The following is a 25,667-nucleotide window of genomic DNA, read 5'->3' as shown; positions in this document are numbered from 1 at the left end:
GAGAGAGGAAAAGAAATAATGGATTTAAATGAAAAAGAGTTAGATTTCTACTGGGCATCAGGAAAAATGTAATAGTAAGAGCTGCTCAACAATGGAACAGACTGCTTGGGTAAAGGACTCTTTCACTGGAGGTGCCATCTATACCATGCTGTAGTAGTACATTCTTGCCCTGAGCAGAGGGTTGAACTAGATGATTTCCAAGCTCCCTTCCAAGCCTTATTTCTATAATTCTCTACCATAGAAGTCTGGAAATGGCTTTCATCCACATGGATCATTTTCTCTCTGGTTATATAAAGTCATAGGTCTGTTACTGTGGGCAGATCAAGCCTGCCTGTTCTATCGCACCAGCGGTGGTTGCTTGACGCTGTCAATTGCTGGAGAGGAAATGGCCAAAGAAGGGGGCAAGCCAGCGGCGGAACGCCTTTAAAAGGGGCACGCTCGCGCCGTGCTGTGGGCGGAGCGGAGGCAGACGACGAGGATTGAACCTTCTGGCGCCCGGCGAGGAGGGGAAGCCCCCCCGCCCCCCCACCCTTAAATAACCAGCTGGCCTCAGCTACGCCGGGAGAAGGACACACATCTGCAGCAGCTGTTTCTTGCTCGGGTGGCGGCAGCGAGCTGAAGGGTTAGGGAAGAAAGTGAGAAGCACGTGGAGCGCCACAGCTGGCGCGCCCTCAGCGTGACGGAGGAGAGAGCACCTTGATCAAGGGGAGGGCCGGGGAAGGAGGCGAGCCTGGCTTCCCACCTCCCAAGGAAAAAGGGGAACTGATGAAGCGCAAGACCGCTGAGGCGCAGAGGAAGCCACAGAGCACGCGGGCGGGGGAAGGGCAACAGTGGAGCGGTTCCCTCCTAGTTCGAGGGGTGGGGCGGCTGCTGCAGCTGCGGGCATGTCGGTGGTACCAGAGCCTCCCCCGCCGGCTGAGAAGCCCTAGGCGGCTGGGGCAGAGAGGGGGCCATGGCCCAAGGGCTGGGGCGCACAAGGAGGCAACTGGCTCGCCGTGACCCTGGCGGCTCGGCATTGTCCGCGTCGCTGCTCCTGCTGCTGCTGCTGCTGCTGCTGCTGGCCTGGGCTGCGGCGGGGGCCAGAGGGCAGGGGCCCCTCGCGTTCCCGTTCGCCGTTACGAACCTGGCCGTGAGCGGGAAGCGCTTCCTGGTGGCCAGCGGCAACTGCTGGTACGAAGTGGCGCCTTCGCTGGCGTGGAAGGAGGAGCGCTACTGCCAGCCAGCGGAGAGCTCCTGCGGGGAGACGGTGGCCTCGGTCAACAAGCTGCTGCTGCCCTTCGGCCACGACCGCCTGCTCACCTGTTGGACCCAGCCGCGGGGCAGCTGCTACAAGGAGAAGCTCTCCAACGGAGGCCTCCCGCAGCTGCGGACGAAGTTGGGCGACGAATTGGTGAGCTACGTGCCGCGGGGCGCCGCGGCCGGGCTGATGTATTGCGACGACAATTGCTCACACTGGTCCCTGGTCGTGGCCACGACCCACATGCTGAACAACTGCCTCACCGATGCCCCCCCGGCGAGCATCGCCAACAAGGCGGTCTTCCTCATAAAAGAAGACGAGAGGAGCGTGCCCGAAGACAAGCAGCTGGCCTTGAACGGGGAGCAGCACCTGTACTTCGAGGATGCCTTTCGCTGGCAGAAGTACTTCTTTTTCCCTTACTATCATAACAATTTCAGCGTGGAGGCCAAGATGCTCATCGCCCTGCATGAGCAAGACACCTTCAAGCACAACAGCCAGATCTTGCAGTGTGGCGACGGCAGCAAGACCAAAGTTCTTTCCTCGGCGTACCTGGAGCAGCGCGCGCTGTGGGCCGGGATTTTCGGCTCAGCCCCAGGTCCCGCCACGCCGACTTCCACGGCCCTGTGCATCTTTGCTCTGCAGGACTTGCTGAAGAACGCGGAGAACTGCAGGTTCAGCGGGTCCTCCGAGTTCGTTTCGGAACCCAGTCCTCCAAACACGTGTGTGAGTACCTTGGATTATTTGTTGGCCAGCTGCCAGGCTGAATCACATATATTTATGGTAAACTGTTTAATTGTTAGAAGCTATGTATTTATGAGAGGCAGGACCCCCGAAAGATAGAACATTTTGGCAGACCGCTTCCCCCCCACCCCCAAAAAAGCATAGCCTTCCAACCTTAGAAAGCAGATCGCAGTGGACAACCAAAACTGAAACGAATTTAGCGTTTTCCCCAGGATAACTCCATGGTGGGGTAAAGGTGTCTTTTCTGAAGGAGTGTTTCACTACTAAATTTTGCAGTGATCAGACACAGCAGTCAAAAGTTATTTCAGATTTTAAATTTTTTTTCACAATGCTCCTGTTTGCTTCTCCTTTGGCTTCAATGAAAAAAAAAGATAAAAAATACTTCATGCAATGAGAAGAAAGTGGAGGGTTCCTCAAATGACTGTGAGACTCTTGGGTCTGGAGATGCTTTAAGAGATATCATTACCTCCTTTATGGCTGGGGGGAGGGGGATCAGAGAAAAAATAAACAGCAGGGAATCAGATTCCATGGATGAGGTCAGGCAGTTGCATGATAACATTCATTTGGAAAAAACTTGGTATTCATGCTTGAAACCACTAGGGTGGTCCAAGGCAAAAGTGCAAGACTTCAATTATTTTATATCTGTCCAGCAATGAATAGTGCCCATGGCTCCCACGCTCAGATTATATTCAAATGAGATGGACTGAAAGCAGTTATTTCTCTCTTTAATGGTGGAAAGCCATGAGCTCTAAAGTATTGATTGATTCTACAGGGCACTAGGATTCCTGGGGTCTTGACTGGTGTGGCTGACACTGCTGTAATAATCCTCTTCTGTTGCAGAATGGAATAGTAAACATAGGAGCTTCTGAGTGACCCCCCCCCCCTTTTTTTTTTAATCCATTCAATCATGTCTGATTCTCAGAGACTGCCTGGACAAGTCCCTGCAGTTTTCTTGGCAAGGGTTTTTGGAAGTGGTTTGCCATTGCCTTCTTCTAAGGGCTGAAAGAAAGTGACTGGCCCAAAGTCATGATTCATGCCCAAGGCTGGGGACTCCCAGTCTCCCAGTTTTTAGTCTGATGCCTTAGCCACTACACCAAACTGGCTCTCAACTCAAAGTGATGACATTGTTTAGAATGGCAGTGGTAGAAAATATTTAGTAAATACAACTGATAGTAAAAAGAGTTCATTATCCAGTTTAATCTGTGTGATGATAGTGTTAGAGTTGAAAAAAACATTTTTCTCCCTCAACTATGAATCCTCTTTAAGTTGGCATGTTTTTCAAAGTGTGGGTGATCTAAAACAGAAAAGAGCAGCCTGTGACAATTGGCCTAGTTTTAAAAACTCCCTGCAAGAGATAAATTCAGACATTTAGTATCTGTCAATTTCTTGCAGCCTCTGCTTGGGAGAGAAACAAAGATGTGAGGAAAAAGAATGGATGGGAGAAAAGGGGGAGTGTTGGAAAGAGACAAATATTTTTTATAGCAATTGTATTAAACGTTACAATTAAAAAGATAAAAACTAATACAAACTAAAAAAGAAAAGGAAAAAAATAGAAAGTGCAGAAAAGAAAAAAACAGAAAAACAGAAAAGGAAAAAAATAAGAATATAGTAAAGAAAAAGAAAAGAAATATATAAAGAAGTGACTTCCCCCCTCATCACAAGTATAAACAATTTTAGTAACTTATTTTTTTATTTTTTATTTATTTTGTATCCCACCTTTATTATTTTTATAAATAACTCAAGGCGGGGAACATACCTAATACTCCTTCCTCCTCCTATTTTCCACACAACAACAACCCTGTGAGGTGAGTTGGGCTGAGAGAGAGGGACTGGCCCAAGGTCACCCAGCCGGCTTTCAGGCCTAAGGCAGGACTAGAACTCCCAGTCTCCTGGTTTCTAGCCTGGTGCCTTAACCACTAGATCAAACTGGCTGTTCCTTAAAATACAATAAATGATCTCTTCATCCCATATCTCATCTCTTATCTGTATACAAATCCCTAAAACCTCATTATTCAGTCATGGTGGGCAAAAGTCCATTAAGGATTACCAGAGATAGCAACATATCTATTTTAACCTTGATCAAATAAGCCAATTTTATATTCCTTCCTTTTATTTTTTACTTGAACTTTAATCCCTTCAAATACTGTCCTAGAACTTGACTTCTTTTCATTTTTTTTCTTTTGTGTCTTCTCACAAAATTCTTAATTTTTTTTAACAAATCTCTTTTGTAAATCCAATATAGCAAAGTTATCCAGATCACTCTTTGAGTTTGTTATTTGTATATCCCTTTTAATTATTAAGACATCAACCAGTTTCATTTGTATATCCATTGTAGCATCTTTTTCCATATCATTCTTGTAGCCTGTCATTTTTAAATCAACTTTCAGATTAGTTTCAGCATTGTCCAGTAAAACCTGTTCCTCTTCCATAACATCTTTTAAACTCAATCTATCTATAAGAGTTTAGACACTATCTAGACACTCTTAAAATTAACTTCTGGGTCCATTGTTTGCAAATATCCTTCAATACATCCAGTGTTAAAGTATTTTGCTCCATTCTGTATGTGTAGGTCAAATTTAAGAATTCTACATTAATTGTAATCTTTAGTTCCTTCTGGTTTCCTCTAGTGTCCAACATTCAAAGTCCCATCATATCATTTTTTTTAAGAATTCAAAACAACAGCATTTTCCCACAGGAAGGATTCTTATAATTAATTTCAAAATCTTATTTCAAATCCATCTGGACCCTTAGTCCATTTGTAACTTTCCAAAATCAATGTTCTAATCACCCTTTTGCTGTTTATTTGAAAAAAAGAATTTTTTAAAGTCCTTAAACTTGTATTTAAAACTTCTTTCACTAAGGATTGAAGGAGACTCATCTGGTGCCATAAAAATTGGCAATCCAGAGGTTCCTAATAGCTGAAAAGCCATTAACAAGCATTTTCCGGAAGTGATTAGAAAAGGAAGTATGCAAACCCTGTGCCCATAAAGTCGTGATTTGAGCAAAGATGGCTATTCCCTCATCTCCCAAAGCTCTGAACCCACCAGAGACTGCTGTCTTTTGGTCTCCGTGTGAAGAGCAACTGTCTGGAGCACTTGTGGGCAATATCAAGTCCTCTCCTTGTCTGGAGAGGAATTACGAAGAGCCGATCCACTTGCCGGCTCTTCAGTTCTCCATTTCTTCCCTGTAAGCCAGAAAGAGACAAATATTGTGTGTCCTTCCCCACTTTTGACAGAAGGCTGGATCCAAGAGGCTGCCAAGTCCCAAGGAAAGAGGAAAGTCCTCCCAGCACTTCCATCCTTAAAAGAAGTAACACAACTATTCCTGAAGATGTGAACCTCTATAGGGCTCTGAATAACATAACAGTATGGCTAGTGATACATACTTTCTTCTTGGTCTGAGTGTGTGGTTGTGGGCTGTGGGCTAAGGGCTAGGGCTAGGCTCTTTGGGTTGACTTTGATTTTCAGAATACATTTAGGTCAAGTTTGGGCACTAAAATATTCTTGATTTTCTTGCCAAAACCAAGAAGGCAGAAGGGGAAAAAGAAATGCAGCGCCATTATTTCCTGGATCTCTTGCTGCTTTTTTGATGTCATCAACTATGATAGCCATTTGGAACTATGATGCGGATGGAATCATTTGCCTTTATCTAGTTCCTAGAAAGTTGTGCTGGAATATGTCTCTCAGTCATACTGAAACTATGACACAGTTTAGCTGGCTGTAATTTATTCTTGATGCTATTTAACATGGACCTTAAACTGCTGGCTAAGGCTATACAACTTAGTGCACTGTAGTTAGTATGCAAATAACATGCACATCAGTAAGCCATAGTTTGTTTTAATCATAGTCTGGATAAACTTGAATAACCACATATCACACTAAGTCATAATTTGGTTTAAATGTTGTTCGAATACATTTGAATTAATAAGTTGCAATTGGCTGGATTCATAAACATGCAAATCTATAAACAATATCCATTATATTGGGCAATCAACAACATCCAAACTGAGCAGATAAAGGCCTTGGACACCTAGGTATCTATTTGCAGTTGTCTATCTCCTGGAAACTTCAATCCTCAAATCTGATGCTCCATATGCCCAATAATCAAATACATCTGTAAGTGAAGTTGTAAGGAAAACAGTGATGTGCCTGCAGCAATTAATTTTTTTCAAAACTAAAGAACTAAGTCTGTTGCTATTCTGTATGTGTACAGTGGTGTGGGTATAAAGATATCCTTGTTCTAGAAGCAGTTCAGTCCAAATATCCTTGCTTGGAATTATTTGCTCTGTTGAAATTCACTCCTAATTATCTTAAAACCAGGTAGGAAAAAAATTCAGCTGAATTATTTTTGGCTCTGATAATAGAGTGAATAATGTATAATAACTTGGATTCAACCCAAAAAGTAGATACTCTTAAGGACAGCTTAGATACAGATATAGGGTACTGAATCTGTTTGAGAAAGAGTTGTTAATTAATGTGAAGAATCAGATTTATAGCTCTGGAAATGTCTTGATCCCACCATTTTTGTAAGCCTGTTTCCATATGCTACTTACTTTCAGAAGTTTAGAAGATAGTCATGGAAGAAAAAGGGCTTTTTTGGAATATTTTCCTTAGTGAAGCTTATTTTCTCCAAAAGCTTTTGAGCTCTGCTTTCGAATCATTATAGTCTCCTCTTAACCCAACTTTATGTTGTCTGTTTTAGTTTTTGGAATCTGTTGTGCATTATCTACTATTATATTACCATGTGTCTATTAGATGTTTTATCAGTCTCGGGTTTTAATTAGATTTTATTTGTATTTTGCTCTGTTTTAATCTGCACAACATCTAGAAATAATTTATATATGGGATGTTTAAGGAGTCTAAATAGGTCAGTGGATCTTAAGTTCAGACAGTAAATTTGTTGAATAAATAGTTGTTGCAAGTTATATATTATTGCATTGCTTCATGATTGTATATGTATTGTTTGGAGCTGCTTTAAGAACATTTTAATAAAAATCAATTTAGGAATCAGCTACCAGCTGACAATTTTAAAAAATCGTTACATTTTTGCCATCTTCCATGTTCTGCAACATAAAATTCAGACCATTTTACAGGTCAATATCCCATGTTGATCTCAACTGAGTTTAATTTTCAGCAGATGTGTCTGGGTGTGTAGTAACACTGCACAATTTAATAGTCTATCCTATTGTTTTACTTGTAACTTCAAGGGATGTATTCTATAGTGTGATAATGTAGCTTATGTCTTTTTAAATCTTGAGAATTCTTAAAATTGGCTTGTAATTTAGTAGGTATACCTTGGAAATTTCATGCTGAAGAATTGTTATTCCCTTCAGCAACAATTTTCTTTTATATAATATATGTTTTTTAACATTGTTCTGTTTCAACTTCCCATCTCCTAAAGGAACTGAAAGTGTAATTTAGACAATTACAGAGTAGGCTAAGCTGGTGAATACTAAATAATGTTATTCTTAACAGTCTTCCAAATATAGGAAAGCTTAAAATTAGTTCAGATCTTGGAGGTTTTATATGCATAAAGAATAAGCAGGTATTATTCTGTAAAAAGAAAGGAGGATGACCCAACTAATATGAAATATTACCAAGCTTCACTGATTTCAGTTGAAATGATTTGAACACAAGTTTAAATTTTCCATTACAGTCAGTAGGCTTTAAAAATACTTTTTAAAAAACAGCAAAAAATAATATCTAGTTGCCTGAACATATATTGCAAAATATCACTTGATATTACTCAAGAGAGGAAGAAGGAACTTGCAGTGGTAACATACAATTAATCAGGAATTTTTTTAATTTTAAAGTTTAATCAAATCTTCACATATATCACATTAAGATTACTGTATATATTTAGCTTTATATTACTACCTTGTGACAGAATATAGAAAATATATAGTTTGAGTATATATTTCAAGTAAAAGTGCAAATGTTTATCCCTCCAGAGTGAATGAGAGACTCTTCCCCAGGGTGAGAGACGAGAGGGGGAGTCTGGGAGTGTATTTGTGTAAAAGGGCACTCAGCCCCTGAGTGAGAGACAGGGGGTGGGCGAAGAATGAATTAATGCCCCCTGTTGAGCAGTGAGAGAGTTCTAGGGGAGGCACAACGAATGGGGGGGTGATGGTTGGGCTCTGACGGTGCCGAGAGCGGAAGCTGGTGCGCTGGAGGGCCTACCATCACCCTATGGGAGATTGACTGTAAGGATGTATGAATGGAAGGAGGGAGCCCTACGTAGAGCCAGAGACTCCCGAGGTCCAGGAGTGGGGGCTAATGGATCAGGAGTCACTGGGGGCTGTAAGGCGGGGCACATTATTGAGGTGGTGATGGGTAGGGGAAGTTATGGCAGGAGCCGGAGGGTGGGCCATCTTCGGGGAAGATGCCTCCAGTGTTTGCTACTGGTGGCGTCTTCTGGCCCTCTGCGCTAAGACCCAGGCCCTGGTCAGCAGATCCATAGGGGCCCTGGTTTCCGGCTGCTGCTTTTTAATGCCAGGTCAGTTAATAACAAGGTCCCCTTCATATGTGACTTGATCACTAAATAATTTTTCTGAAACATAAATAGAAATTTAAGGGATATATAGAACTGATATCAACCAAACATAATAGATAAGTTTTGTCTTTTTAAAAGAGATTTTCCATTGTGATTCCATGAGTCCTGGAAACAAAGACCCAGACAAAATGAAATTATAAAAGGCATTTCAGAAAAGGAGGTGAAAGATTTTGTACAGGATTTCCTGTTTTTCTTATTTTCTTGTAAGTGTTGTAGCACCGTGAAACATAAAAAAAAGCAACAAACATCTAGCACATGGTATAAATATTAGAAAGACAAGGAAAGATTTAGCTGCATCATAAGAAAAATGAGATTTTAAAAAGGTGACCCATACTTTGGAAACAAATAAATGTACACTACTAAGTGTTTCCTTTTACCTATAATTTCTTAGACACTAATGTGCTAAATACATGGTTGTGTTGCTTGTGTATTCACCCATTCCCTCTCCTTAAAATTTCAGTGGAAAGAACAGTAGTTCAGTGTTGGAGGCTTGACTAACACATTATGAGCACCTTCACCATCTAAAAATGCCAGGCATTTTTTGGTATTAAAGTGGTATGAAAATGATACATTAAATGATATCCTACCTCCCTCAAAACTAAACGTGTAGTATAGTCTTCTTCTACCTAATACCTTCCAGATATGTTGGGACTCCAGTGCCCAGAATGCCTCCTTGGCCATTATCCATAACACAATATCTTATTTCAAAACAGAATAAATAATTGAAAGCAAGAAATTGACACACATTTTTCATTCCTGTGATTTGGACCTTTACATTTTCAGTATTTTATATTTCAGCTCTCCATGTTATAATACTTGTCTATTTCTTTTTTGCAATGTTTGCCTGTAGAATTATTTTTTGGGGTGCATGTAGCTGGCAAGAAACCAGCTAGGCTAACCAAGTATCATTAATTAAAAAAATATGCTTCTAAGGTAGAATGGTTGCATAAATTCAGATGCAACTGAATTTATGATCAAGGAAGAAATGTGCCATGAGCCATGGCTATTTTCTTCAGGAATGTGTGCAGTATTTTGTACAGTAAATGGTATGTGTTTCTTATTTTTCTCTGACCTAATTATGCCAAATTTAAAAAAACTTTTATTATACATTTAATATATATTATATTAGTCCTAATTATCTATGTAATAATATTGTGTCGAAGCCAACTTGAGAGAAAATACCACCCAAAATATATAGTGTGGCAACCAATCTTCCCACAGATATTGATAGCTCCTGAATATTTTTTCTTTCAGTTATGATTTAATGATGTATATTAATGTTTTGTTTCTACCTTCATTCTGTTTCAGGTGCAGATTATACAGCCAATCAACAACTCAACTTCTCTGTCTCACTTTAATTTGGTTTCAGTTTATGCCACTGTGCTTCTAAACAAGATCGTTCTATTTTTAGGGACAGGAAATGGGCAGCTATTGAAGGTAGGCGGTTTATGGATATGTCATGAATCATCGTGGTTTCATCAGTTTATACATCAGGTTTATGTAAAATTGCAGAAAACAATGTTTGTATTTGGATCTATTATTTTTCAATATGTTTTTTTTAAATCAAAAAGGAATTAATAGCATTACTATTAAATAACCAGTATATGTAGTGTTTTTTAACGACTCACAAAGAATCTGCACAAGCAATTTATCTTATTTCTATGAGTGGAGTAGAACAGCTTGGTGCATACATCTATTTGCACATTTAGAGCTTCCCCTTTCTTTGAATCAAATGGGAAACACTTTGAAGGGAAGAGAGATTCCACATTGAGCACTGGAACTCTGGGTTTGAAAGAAATGCTACTCTTTTTTAAAACACATTCTGTGTTACATTTGATTTAATAATTAATTCACTTTATTTAACCATGGCATTTTGAACAAGTCATAGTGCTTACTCTGTAGTAAGCATGTAGTTTATAAACTTATAATACTACAGTTTATAAACCACAGTTTACAAACTAGCCAAGCTGGGCTCATATTAAGCCACAATAACATATTACATAATGATTTTGCACAATGTTGGAACATACAGTAGTGTGTATTTTTACTATAGCAACAGCATCTATAACTATTTTCACTCTTTTCAGCTTTAATCTTTTATACACACATACTGTGTGTGTGTGTGTGTAGATACACACACACACACACACATTTTTAACAAGGTAAAAACCAGCTTTAATCTTTTCTTACAATGTAGTTGTTTAAGACCACATGAGAAAATAAATTATGATAAATAGGTGGCAGAGGAATACAGACAACTCCGTTCTTAACTGCTTGCAAGTTATGTTCATTAATTCTATATATCCTGTTTTTATAGATTGTTCTTGATGACAACATGAAGCCAAATTGTCCAGAAATTTTATATGAAATTGAGGAAGAAACACCCATTTTCCATAGGCTTGAACTTGACCCTATGGATCAGGATTACATCTATCTACCATCTAATAAAATGGTTTGTTGAATCTAGATGACACTCTAGACTTCTGTTTACATACTATTTCCAAAGTTGATTCTAAAACTTCATCTAGCCAAGTAGTGAAGCCAGCAAAGCTATTGCAAAACATCCCAACTGTGTTCTAGTGGGGTTTTGTGGTAGTAAGAGAATCCATCTTGGAACTAATTTAATTAGCAGTTACTTAAGGCAAAGAAATACTGTAAATGACGCCCCTTCCATTCCAGGCAAGGGGCGCAGTATTGTATAAAAATCCAAGGTTGTTTTTGACATGTGAGGAGGAACATTCCATCCTTGTAGCTAACAATCTGTTGCATTTCCACGTCATTTAAAATCTGTAAACACAGGCAACGTTCTACTTTTCTTACTGGTAGTCACATCCTTGGGTTTAGTCGTCAGTGCGTAACTTGGAGAGATTAGCTATCTCATCATCTGCCGTTGTGTGACTGGATTACATTTTCTTACTTGAGCATGGAGATTTTAACACTGCGATGATAAAAGCAAAAAAAGAAGAAGAATTCAATGCATTGATATGGGGAAGGGGATCAAAGTCAGTATCTCCATACAGGGCTCAGTATTTTATTGAGCTAGAAGCAGCACAGGAATGTATCCTTATAGAGTGCCCATGGAAAATGTTAGACAGATTATGAAAAATAACCACATACTGGACTTTTTTTGTGGGAGGGAAGATTTTGGAAAATTCTTATGTCATCAGGTCCTAAGAACCACCCCATCCCAGCAATTTAAGGTAAGAATCACTCTCCCTTTTCACATTCTTTCACTCTACCACTCCATTTCACCAATGTCTTCTATTTTATCTTGTTCCATGTCCAGGGCATCAACATTATTGACCTTTTTTGTAGTAGTAGTATGACTTAGCATTATTCCAGCATCTTCATTGGTATGGAGAGAAATACACCAGAATGTCAAAGACTGGACAATGATTTAATAGGATTAATAGAATCCATCTGGCCTTATCAGATTCTTAACAGAGATGGTTATGAACAACCACATTTACAATTCCTTCCACATCAAAATCTAAATTAGTGAATATCCTGGATATTTGTGCTTTTTAAGTATATCAAAGACTCAAGAGCAATAATTAATCCAACCTTTCCTAGAAATAGAAGGATGGATTCATAGAGATTAGTTGGCCAGAAGTCTATTTCAAAATGAATTTTAGCAGTAGTTTTACTTTGCATTTGCCGATAATTAGAGGCATACAAAATAATTAAATAAAACACTAAAGCATTAATACAGTAACTCACTGCATTCCAATTTAAGTTCACAAATAAGATATAGAGCCTCAGCAACCGAAATGGCCCATAAGATTTAAAACAATAATTAAAATCTGTATCTATCTTGAAAGTACAGTATTTGTTTATATATTTATTCTTTATTCCCTTTCAATATCTGTATTGTTTTTACCTTGTTAAAAATTTCTTTAATAACAGAAATAACAGAAATTTTATAACAGAAATAACAGAAATTTTTAACAAGGTAAAAAAAATACAAATATTGAAAGGGAATAAAGAAGATAAAGAAAAATGGTGAATAGTAAGAAAATAAAATAGAAAAAGGAAAGAAAGAAAAAGAAAGGAAGGAAGGAAGGAAGGAAGGAAGGAAGGAAGGAAGGAAGGAAAGAAAGAAAGAAAGAAAGAAAGAAAGAAAGAAAGAAAGAAAGAAAGAAAGAAGTGGCTTCTGATCTTCTTGACAGTGGTTATAAATGCATTTATATTTTACCCTCTCTCTTTAAGGTTACATCATAATTTCCTTCTTTCTATAAGCTGCCCTTTCTAACTGTCAAACCCATAAATCACAAGACCATTTTTCTCTCTTTTCAGCAAAAAAGTCCACAAGGAGTTTCCAGTCTCTAATAAATATAGTTGTTGATCTTTCTCTAAACAAACAAGTCAATTTTGCCATCTCTCCTAGTTCAGTCATCTTCACCAACCATTCCTCTGTTGTGGGTATTTCAGAGTCTTTCCATTTTTGTGCATATAGTAGTCTCACAGCAGTGATCATGTATAAAAATAATCTTCCATAACTATTTTCTAATTGTCTGTCCATAATCCCAGGAAGAAAAATTCTGGTTTCAGTTGAATGTTGATCTTCAAAATTCTTTGTATTATTGTGTATATTTGAACTCAAAATGTTCTGGCTTTTCTACAAGTCCACCAGGATGATAAAATGACCCTTCTTCTTGTCCACATTTCCAACATAAATTTGAAATACCTTTATACATTCTAGATAATTTTTCTGGAGTCATATACCAACAGTACATCATTTTGTAAAAATTCTCTTTTAAGTTGTAACGTAAGGTAAATTTCATTCCTTTCAGCCACATATTTTCCCACTGTTCCACCAGTATATTATATCCAAAGTTCTTAGCCCATTTTATCATATACTCCTCCACCTGTTCTTCCATTTCAAATTTCAACAAACATTTTAGCAATTACATATTCATCATTTGTACATAATTCAACTTCAAATTCTGTCTTCTGCTGTTCAGTTCCAAATGTCCTGTTATTTACCTTAAATCTTTATTTTAACTGTGCATATGATAACCATTGGAAGTTAAATCCCTCTGCAGCCAATTGTTCTCTTGATTTCATCTCATATTCTCCATGCTCTTGCCCTAACCGCTCTCAGTAAGTTAGCAATCTCTCTTTGCCTGCTGTTTCTTTTCGGTAAAATGCTTCTTGTGCTGAGACTCATGAAAGCATTTTCTGGCACAATCTGGGTTCCTATCTGTTCCATATAATATGGCACTTCTAATATAGTGATTCTTAATATCTTCATTGACCTTAACTTTATCATACCGTAGAAAACCCTGCCATCCAAACCTCCGATCATGCTCTTCTAGTTCTAAAATTCTCTTACAATACAATTTCAAATCAGGCAATCACAATCCTCCTCATTCCTTTGCATCTTGGAGGACTTTATATTTAACCCTTGTCTTTTTCACTTACCATACAAACATAGATATATCTTTCTGCCATTGCTTCAATGGGACATAGTCAGAGTACATATTGTTTGAACAAAAACCTCATTCTAGGCAAAACATCCAATTCTCTCTCCAGCAATTCAAGTACAGTATTTGTCACACCGATGTTCCAGAATAGAACACAACATAAACGAGCAGGCAAAGACTTACTATTTATCAGCTAGCTTTCAACAGCCAGGATAAGCTCAAATCAGGTTCACAAATGGTTCTTCGTAGAGCCTCCTGAGTTTACCTTTAAGTCAAATTTAAAAAGTGACAAAGTGGCATCAACATACCAAAACCACCAATCTTATTATTTGTTGTTCAGTCATTAAGTCATGTCTGACTCTTAGTGACCCCATGGACCATAGCACGCCAGGCCTTTCTGTCCTGCACTGTCTCCTGGAGTTTACTCAAATTCATATTCATTGCATCGGTGATGCTATCTAACCATCTCATCCTCTGCCATCCCCTTCTCCTTTTGCCTTCAGTCTTTCCTAGCATCAGGGTCTTTTCCAGTGGGTCCTCTCTTCGCATTAGGTGGCCAAAGTATTTGAGCTTCAGCTTCAGTATCTGTCCTTCCAATGAGCAGTCAGGGTTGATTTCCTGTAGGATTGACTGATTTGACCTCCTTGCAGTCCAAGGGACTGTTAAGATTCTTCTCCAGCACCACAGTTCAAAAGCATCTTCTTCCTTCTCTCAGCCTTCCTTATGGTCCAACTCTCACAGCCATACATTACTACTGGGAAAACCATAACTTTGATTATACAGACCTTTGTCGGCAAGGTGATATCTCTGCTTTTTAATATGCTGTCTAGGTTTGCCATAGCTTTCCTCCCAAGGAGCAAGCGTCTTTTAATTTCATGGCTGTAGTCACTGCAGTGATCTTGGAGCCCAAGAAAATAAAATCTGTCACTGCTTCCATTTTTTCCCCTTCTATTTGCCAGGAAGTGAGGGAGCCAGACGCCATGATCTTAGTTTTTTTAATGTTGAGTTTCAAGCCAGCTTTTACACTCTCCTCTTTCATCCTCATCAAGAGGCTCTTTTATATACAGTATATTTTATATATATTTTATATATATAAAATATTTTTATTTTATAATATAAAATATTTATATTTTATATATTTTTCTATAATCTTATTATGGTGAAAGGTGAAAGATTCCCTGTGCAAGCACTGAGTCATGTCTGACCCTTTGGAGACTATAGAGGGGTGGTTTGCCATTGCCTTCCCCAGTCATCACCTTCCCCAGCAAGCTGGATACTTATTTTACCGACCTCGGAAGGATGGAAGGCTGAGTCGACCCGAGCCGGCTACCTGAGAATCCAGCTTCCGCTGGGATCGAACTAAGGTCGTGGGGAGAGTTTTCAGTTGCAATACTGCTGCCTACCACTCTGTGCCACACAAGACTCTAATATATATATATATATATATATATATATATATATATATATATATATATAAATATAAATATAATCTTATTATAGCTTTTGGTTATAGCTTATTATAGCTTCTGATAAAACATATTTGAATGAATACTTCCCTATTTTTAAAAATTATAACTTTATTTTAAAAATAGTTATTCTTTTTTGTGTATCTCTCATAAAAATATTATTTGATCTGTTTGGACTGGCTGATAAGGAATTTGCAAAAAGCACTTTTTAAAATTTTTTAGATCAGGAGAATACAGGTTGCAAACTGCAGCAAGTATATTTCCTGTGGAGACTGTTTATCTGCAATGGACCCACACTGTGGATGGTGTTATACAAAGAAAAGGTATTTATTTTTGTATTCATAAATAAATGTTTGTTTGTTTGTTTATTTATTTATTTATATGGTAAATGTTTATTTACCATAAATATTTTGTGGACATTCTGAATGTCTGATCAAAATTAGGTCATATTAGGTCATTTTATTTCTGTGGTTCATAGGGATTTTCACTGAGGCAAGGATTCTCAGACTTTGCAATTCTGTGACCCCTAAAAATTATAAATGAATTTGTTCAGCAAATACATTTCAGTATTTATTGCCATGTTGGTTTTCTTTTCAGTTAGACCAATCTATGGAGCACATGTATATCTTTGGAACCTCTGTATTCAGAAAAAAATGGAACCTCTTTGTTCCAAGGAGCATCTGATTCCATAATGGTGTTCAAACAAAGCAAGTAGAGATCTTTAAGTGCCTGAATTATAAAAAAACCCATAAGTTTTATTTAAGGTTTCTTTGTTTTCTCCAGGCGAATGGGGTATAAATCTTTTTTTTAAAAGATTTTTTTAAATCCCGCCTTTAATATTTTTATAAATAACTCAAGGCAGTGAACGTACCTAATACTCCTTCCTCCTCCTCTTTTCCCCACAACAGCAGCAACCCTGTGAGGTGAGTTGGGCTGAGAGAGAGAGTGACTGGCCCAGGGTCACCCAGCCGGCTTTCAGGCCTAAGGCGGGACTAGAACTCCCAGTCTCCTGGTTTCTAGCCCAGCACCTTAACCACTAGACCAAACTGACTCTTTTTTAAAATTCGTTTTTTTTTAAAGAATGAAGCAAAATAATTAATGCTCTGCATATAAATCTCCCAGAAGCAGCTTGCATGCCAGCTTTAAAAAGACAATACTGGTGATTTCCAAGAATATTGGGATTACAAGTTCCTGAATTCCCTACTAGCTATTGGATGTTCTGAGAGCTGTTGTTATGCTTCTGAAAATTAGATAAAGATGAATGGATTTTAATCCAGACTAGTTGAATCTCTATATGTTCTTAATTCCAGGCTTCCAAAACTTCAAATTTAGGCTTTTCCAGATCTGACCTTCGATCCATTACATTGATTCCTGGCTTTGGCTGTTTTGTAAAATGATTTTAGAACCATAAAAAACAAAACCGCACCACAAGCAAATATAGTTGAGCATGATAATCTGATTAGGCCGATTTGTTTCTCAGAAATGCATTGCTTGCAGAAACAGCAGAGCAACTGTTGTTTTCTTTAAGTAGCTGAACAGAAATGGCATAGTTGCCCCAAGCCAGATTCTTCGTGAAACACTCCCTCTCAGCCTGTTGTGAGCTGAGGAGATATACAGAAACGGCTGTTGAAACACAGTTAATGTGAATTGCTATACAGAATCAAAACATGTTTTGGTCTTTCTACCACCAATACTATATATTTGCGTTTCCTTCAGCTGCATTTTAAAAGGAGAATGTTCATTTCCTAATAACTCACTGAACTGGGCAAATATTTCATATGGCACGGATAAGTGCCTGAAAATCTACACTTCTCAACTCAACAGAGATGAGGTATGTTATTCATAATTCATTATTTATAGATTAAAGTCAGTAATAGTAATAAAATGGTTAGCAATGGTGATTCTGAGGCCATGACAGTATTGAGTTATTGCAGTGTTCTGGTCACTTGACTAAAAATATTGCCCATTTCTTTTTACCAATAGCTTTTTTACTCATAGCTGTTTACCAATGAAACCTGTTGCAGGGCTGTACAATTGTAACCTCAGCAGTCCTTAGTAATTGTTATAATCTCCTCTCCATGAGTAGTATCTCTCATTGTGCCACTAAAAATAGAATATTGGATCAGTCATGCTTGTAATAAATTCAATGAACTTACAAGGACACATGTTTTTGTGACTAAATCCCATGATTTCAGTGGTCTACTTTAGCTTTGGATCCAACCCAGTAAATTAAACACAATTAAATAAAAATAATGATACAGAATTGTATACTCAGTTGATATTTTAGCTGCTGTTGGAGCACAGTACATCCTTGCTCTGTAGAAACTAGCTCATGCCAGAGAAGTTTCCTACCAGTTGTACTTATTATAGCAATACTATTTGCATTTTATGACTTTCAAATTTCTAAACATTCCTCTGTACTGAAAGGATATACTAAATAGATAACTAGTCTGCCCTAACTTGGTGACCTCCAGATCCATGATCATCATAGGGCTGAACTTTGGGTTGTGACTGTATTAATGAAATAACTGTACAGATGATTGAAGGACAGGAGCAAACAGTCCTGACACCAGTGCTTCTACTGGAACACATATAAATGCAACACAAGTTAATAGTGCTCAGTGGAGTACATTTTATTATTTTAAAATTATAGCCAATGAATAAATGTTGGATATATGCATTTGTTATAGATGCTCATTTTATTATTTTATTTTTCTTCATGTATGTATTTTCCCCAATAAGACTGTGCTTATTCCAAATAATATATATCATCATCTAAAGGAACACACTGTAAGATCCTTAACTCTATGATAAGTCAGCACTTAGAAAGCCAATTAGTTTAAATAGTAACCAATGCTGGTTACTATTATCAAATGATCTTTACAAGTGGCACTATAAGCAATCAGTAAATGAATAGTCTCAGAACATGTCACTTAACAATGAAAGTGTGAGTTTTAATAAAAACAAATGTATTCATTTCTTAAATAAGTGAGTGTGGTGTTATACTTGCAAAAGTGAAGAGAAGCTAGACTAACTTTATGGAACAAAAAGTAAGTTTGGATCTTCTTTGAAGTTACAACTGAATTATTCCATATTATTTGGCTCCTTGATCCAAGGGAGGTCTATGCATCTATGTTGTTTCCTCCTACTTCTAATCAGCATCCATCCCTTCACTATTATCAGGAAGGGTTTAGTACTGTTTGTACATTGGTATAAATTCATGTTACCATGAATCAGGAACTCTTATAAAGTAGGGATTGAAAACATAGTTTGAAGTAATTTTCAAACAGTTGTTGCTACAGTTTAAACAAAACGAGCCATGTGTCACTACATGTACTGTATAATGCTAAATCATTATTGAGACTGGGAACAGAAGGAAGGAAACCTGGATAAATCCTAGTTTCCTAGCTGATTGTTTGGATTTAATCAGTGGGGTTATACAGATTTCAGCAGGTTTTTATTATTTAATTATTCAGATTTTATTACCTCTCATCTCCCCCAAAAGAGGGACTCTGGGTGGGTTTCTACTCCCTTGCGCACTGTCAGGATAAAACTTGGCAATTTTATATCTAGCATTGAATAAATTTATTTTCAGTGTTCTTATTCTTTTAGGTTCGTGTGAGAGTGGATGTAAATTCTTTTGGTCTTCCTGAAGAACCTTCGCATTGCAAGATGTTAAATGCAAGGACCAGTAAAATTCTTTGTGATGTGAATCAACGCCATATGAATTGTTCCTGTGACTTGAATATTGAAGATCTAAGAGAAAACGGTGGGTTTCTTTATATTTCAGCTTTGTAAGCTGATATTTCCATATCTTACAATATCTTTCCTTTTAGTTATACATAAAAATTCAAAGCCTCTACTCACAGAGTGAACTCAGTGCAAAGGGAGTTTGTATTACAATATTAGTTAATATTTGCTTTGTATTTTCACCATAACATACTTGCCTTTAGAATCAACTATATCATAAAACACTACTTAACGTAACAATGAATTCAGTTATGTTATTAAAAATGTTCCTTTGGTCAGTGTGTGAAAAACCTGTGTAAAAACGAAATTTCAGGCTAAGGGCTTTTCCACACTCCACCCTTAAGCTGTTTAACTGACTTCCATAGGTAAACCATGGAAATGAAGCCAAGTTAAGAAAGTCCTTTCCAGATTTCAGCACTTTTTTCCACTTTGGCCGTGGTGTTGGCCTTACCATGTTTGCCACGTTTGGTGGGTTCCACTACTTTTTTACCCCTCCTATGCATGTCAGGAAAGCAAGCACCAATCACATGGGAGGGGCTTCGAGGACATTTGTTTCCAGTAACAGACCTTTTGTATGAGCCTCTCATAGTTGAAGGACAGAAGGAAAGACCAATTTACCATTTTTACTTGGACTAGAAGGGGAAAGTGTAACATCCTGTCAATTTTACCTAGTTTGAAAAAGAGAGAAAGGAAAAAAGACCCACCATTTTACTGCTCTACTGTTCCATCAGGGAACTTAAAAAAAGAAAGTCCAGCCTTTCATTTATCTATGGTGAACATGTAAAATAAAGAAATATATATATGGCCATGGAGGGCAGTAACCAGATGGGATGGGAGGGGGCATTCCTGCCACATGGCACCGCAGCCAATTGGAGTACAGGGGGTGGCCTACAATGAAATGAAGTACAGAAGATAGCATAGACAGCACCACTAGTGCTAACATAAATTTAAAAAACATTATTTTGTATGCATAATAGGAAAAAAGAACTGGCAGTTGCCTTCCTGGATGGCTAGAGCAGATGAGTAGATATCAACATGTTTTCCTGCCTCAGGAGATGTTCAGTGGCTCATATTCTCATGGGGGCAAGCCGTACAGATCAGTCCTAGATCATACTACAGAGATGATTAAAATAAATTGCATCATAATCCTGGTTGGCAACTGTGATCTTTTTGGGTTAATTCCAGATCTAGCATTCTGACCTTTGCCATTGTGGTATATGGCCCTTTCCACCCAGCCTGACCTTTTAATTAGGAATAATGGCTGAACTTTCATGGGTTGTCCACCAGCTTATCTCTTGCAGCCTGTATCATCCATTTGCCCTTCTTTAAAAAGACAGTCCATTAGAATTTAAATTGTATGTCAGCTAATACAGCACACGATTTAGACTATAAACATGTATTTCTGGCAGAGCTGCTTTTCCTTAAGTGTTTCCTGAAAGACAGAAAATCGTTACTTGAACCACTTGATGACATTGGGCCTTTCCTCACTTGCATCTAACCACAGCATAAACATCCCTGGCAACATTACCATTGTCTGATACAGGCTTAATCCCTTGATATCATCTGAGGCAGCCTTAAATTATCTTTAACTGTTCTGGTTTTAAAATAGGTTTTTCCTCTTGCCCCAATATATTCGTTGCAGTGGATAAAAAGTGACAAGCTTCACCAATCATTCTGTCAGAAGTATGTTAAAGTGATCCCAAGAGAATGGGATTGGCCTGATTTCTCTTGGCCACTTTAGAGATGTGAAGATATTTTAGGCTGATGTGGGCTCTGCCACTCACCTCTGGTCTCTGGGCACTGTCCCCCAGGGCCATTCTGATTGGGGCGGTGGGACTGAAAGAGTTCAGATCTTTCAGTCCAGCCTCTGCCCTTCTACCTGCAGATATCTGAGCTGATCCATGTTTTGAGTTAGCCAATTAAAAGGAACTTACAGTCTGCGCAGCCCAAAGGGAGGGACACCCATCTGCACCATGAAGCCTCCCTATAATGCTTGTCTCCTCTTAACCAGGCTACTTTTAAACACAGGATTAGCACTGTTTCAGAAGACCACTAAACTCATGCTTCAAGCAGACTGACAGGCATGCCGGGAGATTGCATACAGTATAGTACTGTAGTTTAGTGAGAGGGAGTCTCCCATTGTACTGTGTAAGTCTTTCCCCGTGCCCGTATTATCATGGCTACTTTTAGTGCAGGTCTCTACTTGTGCTTAAAAAGAGGCTGACTTAGCAGCTGATGGGGTGGGGGGTAGCTGTGCAGCAGGAAGGAAATTCCCCATCTGCTCTCCAGTCTGAGAAAAGTAGAGGGGGTGAGCCAACTGAAAGAAGTAACAGGTGTGGCAGGAGATTGACTGTGCAGCAGAGTTTCCTCCCACTTCACCAGGCAGCCCCAAATAACGCCTGTCAGCAGTTAGTTGGGTTGTTTTTGGACCCACCCACGCAAAGCCTGGAGCAAGTTTTGATGGCCCAGTCTAAACATCTATTGAAACTCACCTCTCATCCCCATCCCATGTTAAGGACAGTGATGGACCCTCTTCAGTCAGCTGGTGACATTTTGTGGGAAGGGAAGGAAATAATTCTGGGGGAACCTACCAGTCCCTTTCCTTAATATGCCCTGCACATAGCAGTAACCATTTCCCAGCATCGGATCTGCAGCAGGTTCAGCAAAGCCACACATAGTTTTCTGCTAACTGAAAAGCTGGTGGATAGTGCTTCAACAGAATCATGAGGAAGAGGTACAGTGAGGGGAAAGGTTATCTGTTGTAACTTCTGCCTTAACTGTTGAGCAACTATTCCAAAAAACAAAGTTGGCAATCTACAAGCAAATCAACTTCCTCATATGCTGTGGAAGGTCTTCTGCAATCCATTTGTATGGCTATTTTATTGCTGAGCTGTTTTGTATTATTCATTGCTATAATTATAGTTTTGCGTATGCATTATTTATAAGAGCTTTCTAGCTGAAGAAAATAATACACATTTCTTTATGAAACATATCCAATGTTCAGCCATGGCATAGTAATATTTTTCAATCACTTGCTTTCCTGTCTGTATTTTTATTGAAGCAAAAAGTGCACATGTATTTTGTAACTGCCTTCTAAGATCAGTGCAATTATGAGTACATTCATATCAATTAATAAATAATTTCGGCTATAATGCTTTTTTTGCATTGCAGTGCAATAGTGTTATTGTTAGATATTTATATATATATATATATATATATTGAATTTTAAGATCTTTAGGTAAGCTGTATAACAATGAAAATTCCCCCAGATTTTCTTCACCATTTTTATATCTTTCAGGACAGAAAGAAATGTTTGTAGGTGAACTCAAGAGTTCCTAATTCCTAAAGTTTTCCTGAAAGTTTCATAAAATTGGGGAGTATAAGCCTATATTTGCATTGAAAATTTATGGGCAAAAATGATTGCATAATTCTTTTTTTCAGTACTCTTCTGTGACATCAGCCAGATACCAACACTGCATTAATGGTGACTGGTAAACATATTGGGAAATACATGATCACTGATTTCCTGTGCATCTTTTTCCTCATTTTGACTTCCTTTTTCAAAGAGGTTATGAGAAAGGAAGTAAGTATCAAATATGAATATAAGGTTGAATCAGGCTATACCACTATATTCTAAGGCTGAAGACATTTTGTTTCAGAAAAAAATAATTAAAATAAAATCCTAAACAGAAAGGTAGTAATGTCAGTGTAACAATTAACTAAAGTTTGCATGAACAATAGACTCAAACATAATGCCAAATAATGATTTAGAATTATGTAAACACATTTCAGCTTTCTTCCTTCAGTGAGAGGAGATCAGCAGCTATCATGTATTTTTTAAAGTTAAATGCAGTTTAATATTGTACCACATCCAAATGGTGATTAAGAGGCACAAACTTTCCACAATCCCAGCCTGCTTTCCTGAAGTATTGTTATAAGAACTTGCGCCCTAAGACCTGGACATAAAAATAAATCTCGTTTAAGTGAAAGTGGAACAAAAACTTCCAGTCTCTCACAACACCAGAAAGGAGAAGGGAGCGGAGCACCTAAACAAGAGTTGTATCAAAAACAGTTCCAACACCGTTGGTCATACCTTTCAATCATACGAAATATGACATATGACATACCTGGTCACCTCTTCCATCTACTTCCATTTCTAAGCCTTTGAAAAGTAACTTGGTACCTGTCATATAGAACTTATCCATCACAATATATTTTCATTGGGTTTGCTTGGTTGCATATTAGTATTATATCCAATAATGTTGAAAGTCTTCTGATTCCATGTATTTTATAAATTGATAAAAGTCTGTAAATGGCAATAACCAGATTTTTGTAGCCTTTTGCAACACAAGCAAAAACATTTTATTAGTCTTCCTAAGCTGTTAAATCATGGGAGTAATTTAGATTTGTGACTCCTCATTTGGGTAGTGGTGGAGGTAGAACACTGACTTTCTTAGGAACTTGTGTGAAAGCAGAAAATCATGTTGGAAAGGATGACCTGATAACATATATCTGTGGCTCAACCAAGAACAGCCATCATTCTGCTTAGATGAGCAGAATGGTAACTTAAGAATAAGAAGTGGTAACATCATAGAGATCAAACTCAGGAGACTCTTCTTCTCTGGAAAAGGTTTATTAGCAGTCCCAGTATATTAGAAGTGAGGCTGTATTTTCTAGAATTTCCTAGAAGTTGCATGCTATTCCAACGTATTTGGAGGATGACAGGTTGGGGCCTTGGATACCTGGAGAAATTATACTAATGATTATGGCATTGTCAGGTTTTTATTCTTTATACACACTCCTCTAGAAATATTATATGTACTGAATTTCAACAACTTTGCTTAAAAAAAAGAGGACCTCTTTGGCAGACAAATTTTGAACCACTGTTACAGAGTGATGTGGTTGAGTGGGTACTGCATGGAGTGGAGGAAGATGTGCTTGGTTAAAGTGAAAGAAACTAGAGATTCTTTTTGCCTTGACATAACCCTGCCTTGTGGATGCAAGATTAAGGAAGTTGCTTTAACTTGCATTCTGCAAGAACAAAATCTGATCTGCTGAATCCAGCCTAATCTTGTGGTGGCACAAGTAGATAAGTTATTTTATCTTTAGCAATTTTAATGAATATGAATCTAATCTTGTTAGTAAAGGAAGTTGCTGTAGAAGACTGAATACAAATCCGTTATCATCAGTGTGTATAGCAGATGTAGAAGAATGTGCAGATCAACATAATGATAAATATATAATTAGTTGCTCTGTAAGTCCATTTGCAGTTTACTTCTTCTAGAAGGAGATATCTTGAATATCAACTTATATACATATAAGTCTGCTACTTATTAGAAAGAATAAAATCGTTTTTCAAATTCTTAAAGCATTTTAGAGTAAAAACAGTTAAAAACATAATTGAAAAAAAGCCCCCCCCCAATCAAATGTTTAGAGAAACTCCAAGGGCTGGGAAAAGCCACCATAAATTTGTTTTTTAAAAATTACCTAAAACTTATCAGTTGGGGGCCTGGCATACTCAGGGGAGATTATTTCATAATCTTCAGCTAATAATTCAGCTCTCTTGCTTCCCTGAAGCAATCTGCAAGATTGAGCAAATATAGGATCGATGGTAGGGTTTGGGGAGACAGAGGTAATAGAAGACATTGTTTCAGGAAACCTAGTTCTTAGCTGTTTTGGACTTTGTATGTAGTACTAATACCTTGAGTCTGGATCAACAGCAGTTTAACTGCCAGTGCAGATTTTTGTAGCAGAGGTGTAACATATCTGGAATGAAAAGTGGTTGCTCATTCCACGTCAGCTGTAGCTTCTGCTGCATTCCAAGGACAGCCACAGATAAAGCCCATTACATAACCTGAATCTTGAGGTTACCAGTGAGTTATCACCACAGCAAGCTACCTCTTGATGGCTATGAATGGGTGCATCTCATTTACTTGCCTTAGCTGGTAATAGGCATGTCTACATGCAGAGGGCAGCTGGGCTTCAAATAATAATGATGGATCCAAGCGAGGAAATTAATATACGTTGCGTTTATAAAATGCCTATAACACCTTTTTTATGAAAACCAGTCAAAGAGTGTATAGCAATTAAAGCTATCATAGTAGTAAATACAATTAAACTGTTTAAATTATCCAGCTACAATATGCATCTTAGAGCTCTTTCTTAAAACAAGTTCATTACCTGTGAGAGCACTACTTCTGACAGGTCATCCAATATTGGATAACACAGGAAAAAATTCCTGTGCTCATTTCTAGGTATAATGGGGTGGGTGTGCATAGAGATGTGGTAGATGTGACTCCTGGCTCCCACAAAGAGTTCTTTTAGATTTTCCACCCATAGTCCACCTGCACCCTCCCAAAACTCTCTTGGGGATGCTGCCACTATCTGTCTTATTTCAAGGGGAAAAAAATCCTCTAACTAATTTCACTTCACATTCAGAAAATGGCAAACCTCTTGCCTTCTCTGAACAGCTGGAATGTGCTAGAAATTACTTGT

General features: G+C 38.1%; 1 protein-coding gene across 1 annotated transcript in view; it reads left to right on the top strand.

Annotated features, from left to right (window-relative positions):
- Nucleotides 1–952: 952 nt before the first annotated feature.
- Nucleotides 953–25,667, top strand: part of PLXNC1 (plexin C1) — a 67,449-nt gene continuing 42,734 nt past the window's right edge. Inside the window, exons 1-6 of the mRNA XM_063309331.1 lie at nt 953–1,960; nt 9,839–9,967; nt 10,848–10,982; nt 15,645–15,745; nt 17,139–17,253; nt 19,035–19,191. Of these exons, the coding sequence (XP_063165401.1) occupies nt 953–1,960; nt 9,839–9,967; nt 10,848–10,982; nt 15,645–15,745; nt 17,139–17,253; nt 19,035–19,191 (1,645 nt within the window). The remainder of the gene's footprint in view (nt 1,961–9,838; nt 9,968–10,847; nt 10,983–15,644; nt 15,746–17,138; nt 17,254–19,034; nt 19,192–25,667) is intronic.

Source organism: Candoia aspera, chromosome 7, assembly GCF_035149785.1.
Source record: "Candoia aspera isolate rCanAsp1 chromosome 7, rCanAsp1.hap2, whole genome shotgun sequence".
NCBI classification, from domain to species: domain Eukaryota; kingdom Metazoa; phylum Chordata; class Lepidosauria; order Squamata; family Boidae; genus Candoia; species Candoia aspera.
The sequence above is the reverse complement of the archived record's forward strand: the minus strand, read 5'-3'. Positions and strand labels throughout refer to the sequence as shown.